A 7,871-nucleotide genomic window follows, 5' to 3' on the forward strand; every position below is an offset into this window, starting at 1 on the left:
AACCTTTCCAAATATCATTTCCATCATGTCACTGTTCCCCCAAGAGTTTGCAATAGTTTCCTGTTGCTAATGTATCAAAATTATCTCCCCTGAGGCCTGAGGATGCTGGAGCAAATGATAGATGAAAGTTTTTTTCAACTAAACATTCCAGTTTTCAATTAAAGATGTTTTTCCATAAGCCTAAATCTTTCTTTTATACATAAGAAGGATGTGTTAACTGATGTAGGGGCTTAGTAAATATTTCTTGAATAGAGAAAAGAACTTTATGGTTAGTATGTGAAACTGTAACTCCCCTAAATAGGGTACTTTGTCCATATTCATTTATGGATACTGTTTTATTTATCTATAACTGCATTAATAAGCTACTGAAAACCTTGGTGGCTTAAAACAATGATTTTATTACCTTTCATAATTCTGTGGGATGCCTGGGGTCATCGGGGCAATTCTTCTGCTGATCACTCTTGAGTTCTGTCATGCAGTTGTAGTTAAATGGAGGCTTGGCTGAGATGCCAGGATAGCTGCTCCTCTTTCCCACTTTAAGTGGCCTCCTCTGTCTCTCCGTGTGGCCTCTCTATGTTTTCTGTCAATGTGATCTTTCCAGAAGGAAAGCCAGACTTCTTATGTGAAGACTCAAGGTTTTCAAAACTAAAAAGTGGAAGCTGCCAGGTCTATAAAGCTTAGGCTCTAGCTGGTATAGTGTCAGTTCTGCCATATTCTGTTATTTAAATCAAGTCCCAGGAAAGCCCAGCTTCAATGACGGAGGGGTCTACACATGGTGTAAATTCAAAGAGATGTGGTTCATTGGGAGCCATCTTTGGAGACCGGGGTACCATCCTCTGGCTCTTACTGATTCATGGCTTTTCTACATGAAAAATGTGCTTACCTCTGCAAATCTCATCCTAAATATGGTATCAGTTTAAATTCCAGGATATTGTCAACAAAATCAGGTGCCGGTATGGATGTGACTGCTCGAAGGCATCTTCTCATATGCACTTTCTCAGGTGCAGAGACCAGTGAAGAAGAGCAGATTATCCACCCACCCCCAACCCATCTCTTTCATGTAATGGTGAAAGAGACAGAAAAACTTCAGCAGACTCCCATGTTCAAAAAGAGGAGAAAAGGGAGACATGAGCATTTCCTGATTTATAGCAATTCTAAAATCCAACCTGGTGCATATCCCAATTTCTCTAACTCAAGGCAGAGGATAGTCCTTGATTAAGGTACAGTTTTGCTTTTTAGGAATGGTTTCCCTCTGCTCTTGGTTTTATCCTCTGGGTTCTGGCTCTGAGTCATTCTTCCATTTTCATTAAAATGGCCTATGTTTGTAGCTGTATAACTCTAAACCTGTTTCCTATCTCTTTGGAAGTTAAGGGCCCAAAGTGAAGGCAAACTGGGGTGGCTAGTCTATGAACATGCCCCAATGAATCACACCTCCTGTTCATATTCTTCTGTGGTTCCCCTACTCGTTGAATCTGGGCTGGCCCAGTGATCTGTTTTAACCAATGGACAATGGCAGTTTTCTGATTTTGTACTTTGGGGATGCCTGAGCCACCACCATGTAAGAGGTCTGGTTTCCCTGCTGCAAAGAGCACATGTAGAGTCTACATAGAGAGGAAGAAACTTGAGACTATGGAGAGGGAGGGAGACCATGTCAACCCAGTATCCTGGTTGAGCCTCCAGATGAACCCATGCTAAGCTGTTACCTGACTGCAAGCACACGAGAGAATCCAAGTGAAACCACCAGAAGAACTTCCCATTGAGCCTAGTCAACCTTTGGAACTGTGAAAGGTAAAGTCATTTTAAGCCATTAAATTGGGGTGGTTTGTTATGCAGCAGTAGAAAACCACACATAATCCATTCACTGAAAGTTACTGAACTGTCCATCTGTGCCTGACGCTGCATTAGGTGACGTGAATGTAAGACTAAATAAAGCATTGATTCTGAGCTCTACCTCATTTTTGTTAATGAAAGATTTTTGTAAAAGGAAATGTTTCAATTTTTTTTTTTAAATTTTAAGGGTGAAAGATTTCTGTTTAAAATATACCGGCAGTGAATTCTTTTATAAAAAGAAATAATCACTCTGAGATTTTTCAAATTTTTAATTTTTCACATTAAAGTTTTTTTTTTTTTTTTTTTTTTAACTAAGAAAGACAATATTTATTATCTGGTGTGCACTCTTAGAATGGTCCCTACGCCCATTGAAGTGCATGAGCTGTGGCATCCAGCCCACAGTCCCACTGCCTCCCAGGAGAGCCTGCATGGCTCGCAGGGTGCCGCCCCCACGAAGGACGCAGACAGAGCTGTGCGCTGGGCTGCCTGCTCCTGCGGCCCAGGACAAGCAGCGCTCATTTGATAGCAGGGTGGGCAGAAGGGGTTCCCCAAACTCTTGCTGACCCCTCACCTCCCCTTTCCTCTGCCTCTGGGCAAATCTTCAGTGTCAGGTGACGCTTGGAAGTCCTACGCTAACAGTCAGGGAAGGGTACCTCTGTGTAGACAGGAGACTTCTGTGGTGGGCACGGATGTGGCCGTGGAAACCCTGGGGGGGGGTGGGGGTGGTCGGTCATCTCGCCTACTCCCTTCAGGTTGGGCTCTGTAAACGCTGCCCGTCACCAGAAGAAACAGAAGATTCTGGTTGTAGCGTCTGCAGGAACAGACTCCCCGGCTTCCCAGTGTTTATCACCAATGCTGATTTCTTGCCTGAATCATTGCTGCTGCAGTTTTTGCCCATCTCTCAGTAGGCTTAAGAAATTGGGATCTTTCTGCCTGGCGAATCTCGAAGGACTGAAAATGCCCGGAGCCAAAGAATGAGCTCTGAGCATCTCAGCAGAGGAAAACGGCGGCCCTTCCAGCGTCCATGGAGCCGCCCTTTCCTGTTCTGCTGGGAGGCGCGTTGCTGCCCTCTGGTGGCCGGCAGGCAAGGCGTGTTCCGGGGGTTAGGGGGTCCACCTTGTCCCTGGAATAGCAGCTTTGAGTTCTCAGGTTAATCAGTGTCTTTTCACTGTCCCTGGAACAAAACAAGCTTGTCCTTGATCTGGAGCCTTGGCCCTTGCTTCTACTTGTCCTCAGAACGCTCTTCTTCCAGTTCAGCAGCCCTTTTCTCATTCTCCAGCCTTTGGGCCAATGTCACTTCCCCAGGGAAGCCCTCCTGGGCTACTTTGTCTGAAACATCTGAAACAGCACCTAACCCCACCCTCCGTCCTTCTCTCTCCCGTTACCTTGCTTGGTTCAAGAGCTTACCTGCTAATTGAAAACATCTGGTTAAATTCTGGGTTTACTGCCTCCCTCCCTCTCCAGAACGTCGGACCCAGGAGAGCAAGGTCTTTGTTACACGCGTCCTCAAGCCATCACACATAGTAGATACACAAAAGGACTTGTTGAAGGAATGGCCAGTGTGTCTCCACAAGAGCGCCTGGGACTGAAGCCGAGCTTCTGGTCCTGAGGAGCTACGGGATGTGGGCAGGGCATGTGCCAACCTCGTGTGGCAGACAACCAGCTGAGGCAGCAGCCTGAGCACCAGCAAGGAGACATGCGCGGTCCCGGGGGTCTTCCTGCCTTCCCTCTGCCCTGCGCTCTGGGGGGGACAGACAGACGGTGTCCCAGGCCTGAACAGCTGCTGCCAGGGGGTGAGGGGGACCGCCTCCCCGGCCCTGGTTGCAGGGACCCTGGTCCACAGCTGTGCGGCGGCTCTAAGGGGGTGGGGTGCGGTGGGCGCGCTGAGGAAGGCGCCCGTTGCCTCCGGACGCAGCCGCCTGCGTGCAGGGATGCGCCTTCCAGAGCAGGAGGTGTCCGGGGAGGGCGCAGGGCAGGAAAGCCGGGGCCAGCGAGGGGCCGTGACTCCTCTGGGACGTCCCCGTTCCGCCCTGACTACTGCACTTAGCCCGAGGCGGAGCTGGTCTGGAGCCCGCGCGGAGGCGAGGGCTGCTGCCAGCCTAGGAGCCTGGCTGCCGTCTGAGCGCGGGCGGCCGGTGGGGCTGAGCTCTGTCCGTGGGCGCGCAGAGCCGGGGTCCGGACGGTCAGCAGCATCTGCTCTTGGGCTGGTCTTCCGGTGAGAGCTTGATGGAGTCTGTGAGGTAACTCTCTAAGATGCTTCGATACCTTGACAGAGCCCGACTGGCCAGCATCTCGAAGGCTTGTACCACGTTGATGTCATTCTTGGCACTGACTTCAAAATAGGGAATATCCTTCTCTTTACACCAGCCTTGGGCTACCTCTTGCGGAACCTGCCGGTCTGCCAGATCGATCTTGTTCCCGAGCACCACCATGGGGTAGGACTGCTGCATTGGAATGGTTTTGGCCAGAACATCACCCCTCCAGGTTTCCAGGGCTTCAAAGGACTCCAGGTCAGTGACATCAAAAGCCAGGACACAGCCATCAGAGCCTTTGTAGAATGTAGACACCATGGAGCGGAATCGCTCCTGGCCGCCTGTGTCCCAGATCTGTAGCTTCAAGGTTGTGTCATCCAGTATGATAATCTTGGAGAGGATGCTGGCCCCCAGTGTGGTCTGATAGTCTTCGTAAAACGTCTTATGCACATATCGGTGGAGGAGGGAGGTCTTTCCAACAACCAGGGCTCCAATGATGATGAGCTTGAGGTCCACCTTCTTCCGAGGATTCATGGAGGGGCTTCAGAATCTCTGGTGTTGCTGGAACAGACAAGAGCCAGGAAAAGCTTCCAGAGCCTTTTCAGCCTCCGATGGCAGGTGGGGGGTTTTCTCTGAGTCTGGGGGGCTCCTCTTAGAACAGCAGTCTCAGCTAGATCAGAGGAAAAAGGCTTTGGGAGCAAACTTGTTGAGGCCAAGTCACTTCCTTCTGAGTTTTCCTCCTCTCTCTTTATGCACAAACTTGGGAAAGTTGCAAAAGAGGCTGGGCCGGTGTGACCTCAGCCGTGTGGGTGGAGTGGGTGGGGAGGATGGAAAGCTGGGCTCCCAGCAGACTCCACATTAAAGTTTTTAAATAGTGAAGCATACCAGAGTTTTTAATAACAGAATTTGATTCAGCAAATATTATCTGATCCTTTGCTACATGTTTCCTCAGTACATTTTAAAAATCTGTGTGAAATTCAAGTGCTGTTTTCCACCTGATATCTACTAGCTTGCATGGGACTTGTTAAGTTACTTGGGGGATCCTAGTTTTGTCTATTAGCATGCATTTTTGTTATTATCGTGCATCCCATGGTTGTTTCCTTATTGCTTCAGCAAGAATTACATTCAGTTGTTCAGTTTCTAAATGACCTAATTAGCAGCAGTTTTTCCATTTTTTTTCTTTAGAATTCTCTTAGTCTACAGTTGGACTCCCTCTCTATTACTCTCTTTTCCTCCCTGAGTTTTACTCAACATTCTGCTAATGAGTTCACATTCCACTCTTGTCCCTCCATGGATTGTTGCCCATGCGTTTGGAGACTTCCTTGCCTTAATTATTGGGGGAAAAATCTCTTCTTGGTCTTTCCTTGCTAGACATTGCTGGCTCTGAGTTTCTAGCTCTTACCTCTGATGTGTCTTTGTTTTTCACATAAAGAGAGATCATAAAGCAGAGAGAAGCCCTGAAGACCATATAATTTTATGGATGATCAAACTTTGGCCAGAGAGCCAAGTGACTTATTCAAAGAACTACAGTTAGTGGCAGAATCAGGGCCAGAATCCATATCTCCAAACTAAGAAGTTCTGGTTTCACTATAGTAATGAATTCACTCTCAGACCACATCAAACTAATGCAGGTAGGCTAACTGATACTTGATCAACCCGTTCTATTTACAATTAATTAATAAATTTTCATTATATCTCATTTAGATTCTCAGTCTTGAACTACAACAGGGGGAAAATAAGAGAAAAAAGAGAAGTAGAGTGAGTTCATAAGCTGTGAGGTGTACAGCAGCAGTTCATAATATTTATTATTGCTTAGGGTTTTGATGAATGCTCTTGAGCTTCTCATTACTTTATTCAAGAAATATTTACTGAGTATCTACTCTGTGCATATCTGTGTGTATGTGTGAACACATACACACATAAACACAATTTCCTTAGATCTTCTTTTAGGGAGCCACTGTGTGAATGGTGTCAATATCCTCATAAATATCTTATAATACATACAAGTTTCATACCCATAGCAACATACCAAAAATTAGTTGCTTTTTGGGGGAAATGCACACTGTGATTCCTTATAGATAGTTTACCTTCATAATTATTCCCATGTCTCCAATTCTTAGAATCATCTAATTCTTGTATTTCATAGTGGAGGAACTCAGACTCAAACATCTTCAAAGGCCATGTAGTTATGATAATTGAGTGAAGTAGGTGGAGACCTGGAGACAGAGGCAGTGTTGAGACTACAAGTCCTGTTTGAAGGGGCAGCTGCCACTACATGTCAGGTGATTTTTGTCATGTGGGAAATCAAGGGCTAGTACTTCTAGAACTTCTGTATTTCTAAGAGAGGTTGGAAATATTTCTTTATATGAAATCTCCTGATTTTTATAATGTTGGTGACTAATCAAAAACATTTAAAACCTCTGCATTGGCCAAATGAAGCATGTGTACCTAATTAAAATCCTGGACATATAGTTTGCCCTAGCACCCTTTGCGTGCCTTCTCCATTTGCAGAGACAAATTGCAAGACCCAAGCTTCCAAGCCACAGGACTCTCTCGTTTCTAAGAATTCTGGAAGTGAGAGCTCAAGGGAAATAGTCCTAACTCACTGACCTCTGGAGTGGTCAAACAACCCACCCACTGATTTGCTTGGTCAGTTCCCACTTAATGCCACTGAGAGAATAAAAATCCCTTTCTAGAGAAAATGCAGGGAAAAGTGTTGTTCCTTTTGCAGAGATCAAAATAAGGGCTATCTTGCTTTTATTCAAACTATAGTAATTATTCTAGAAATTAAAATGTAGTATTGGTATGCATGCTACCCAATGGGTGTGTTTGATGTTTGGCCCTACATGGGTCATGCGAACACAAATCTATACATGGCATCTTGAATCCTATTTCTCCAAACTCAATAATTAGTGTCTGATATTAGCTACAACTTCTCAGTTCAAGGTCCTCACTAGTCTCCTAAACTTCAAATCTAATTGCCTGTCTTATTTCATTTTCTCATTTGTCAAATATTTATAGACTGCCTCCTAGGTGTCAGATATGTTTTAAACACTAAAGATATATGACAGTTAATCACATAGACATGGTCTATTCACCCACAAAGCTTACTCTCTGTGAAGCCTAGGGAGACAATAGTCATGTAAACAAATGAATAAATAACACAGTTTCAAGCAGTGATAATTGTTATGAAGAAAGTAAAATGGGGAAATGGGATAGGAGTGATTGAGGAAAGGCTGTACTGCACAGTCATTTGGATTGAGACCTGAATGGTGAGAAGGTGACAGCAATGCAAAGATATGGGGGAAGAGGGTTGCAATCAAGGGAAACATCTGGTGCAAAAGCCTGTCACAGGACTGGACTTGAAGCATTTAAGGATCAGAAAGTCAACCTGTGGCTGGAAAGTCTAAGCTGACTTCTTTCCAGTATTTGCCCGTTTGTAATCCTGGTTTCGACAAAACTTGCCTAGTTCTATTTATCAGCTACCTTTGCTGGTTCTCTCCAAGGTCCTGATGAGGGATTGTGTCCTTCTTTGGAGAGTTTATCCACTACTAAAACCTTATTTATTACCTCAGTGTTGTCTTCACCTGAGTATATGTACTAACTTAGGAATTCAGGTAAATTTTCTATGCATGGAAATGGCAAGAAGACTTGCCATATTTACAGATTTCTTCTCTCTGGAACCCAGAAACCATATGAAATAGTTGAGAAAGATAATGTCCTGAACTAAAGCAGTGGCTGGGATAGAATCATCAGTACCTGGTAGCCCACTAGACATGTCTGTGTGGA

General features: G+C 45.4%; 1 protein-coding gene across 1 annotated transcript; it reads right to left on the reverse strand.

The window, feature by feature from the left end:
• Positions 1–3,985: 3,985 nt before the first annotated feature.
• On the reverse strand, positions 3,986–4,894 carry LOC122679414 (ras-related protein Rab-7b-like). Its single transcript, XM_043880073.1, has one exon. It carries the CDS (start codon positions 4,614–4,616, stop codon positions 4,014–4,016), a length of 603 nt encoding a protein of 200 aa, XP_043736008.1. The 5' UTR covers positions 4,617–4,894; the 3' UTR covers positions 3,986–4,013.
• Between the last annotated feature and the right edge of the window lie 2,977 nt (positions 4,895–7,871).

This window comes from Cervus elaphus, chromosome 21 (genome assembly GCF_910594005.1).
Source record: "Cervus elaphus chromosome 21, mCerEla1.1, whole genome shotgun sequence".
NCBI classification, from domain to species: domain Eukaryota; kingdom Metazoa; phylum Chordata; class Mammalia; order Artiodactyla; family Cervidae; genus Cervus; species Cervus elaphus.

What these genes read in the sequence shown, in the direction of transcription:
- LOC122679414 (XM_043880073.1), bottom strand. Translation starts at nt 4,616, where the DNA reads ATGAATCCTCGGAAGAAGGTGGACCTCAAGCTCATCATCATTGGAGCC.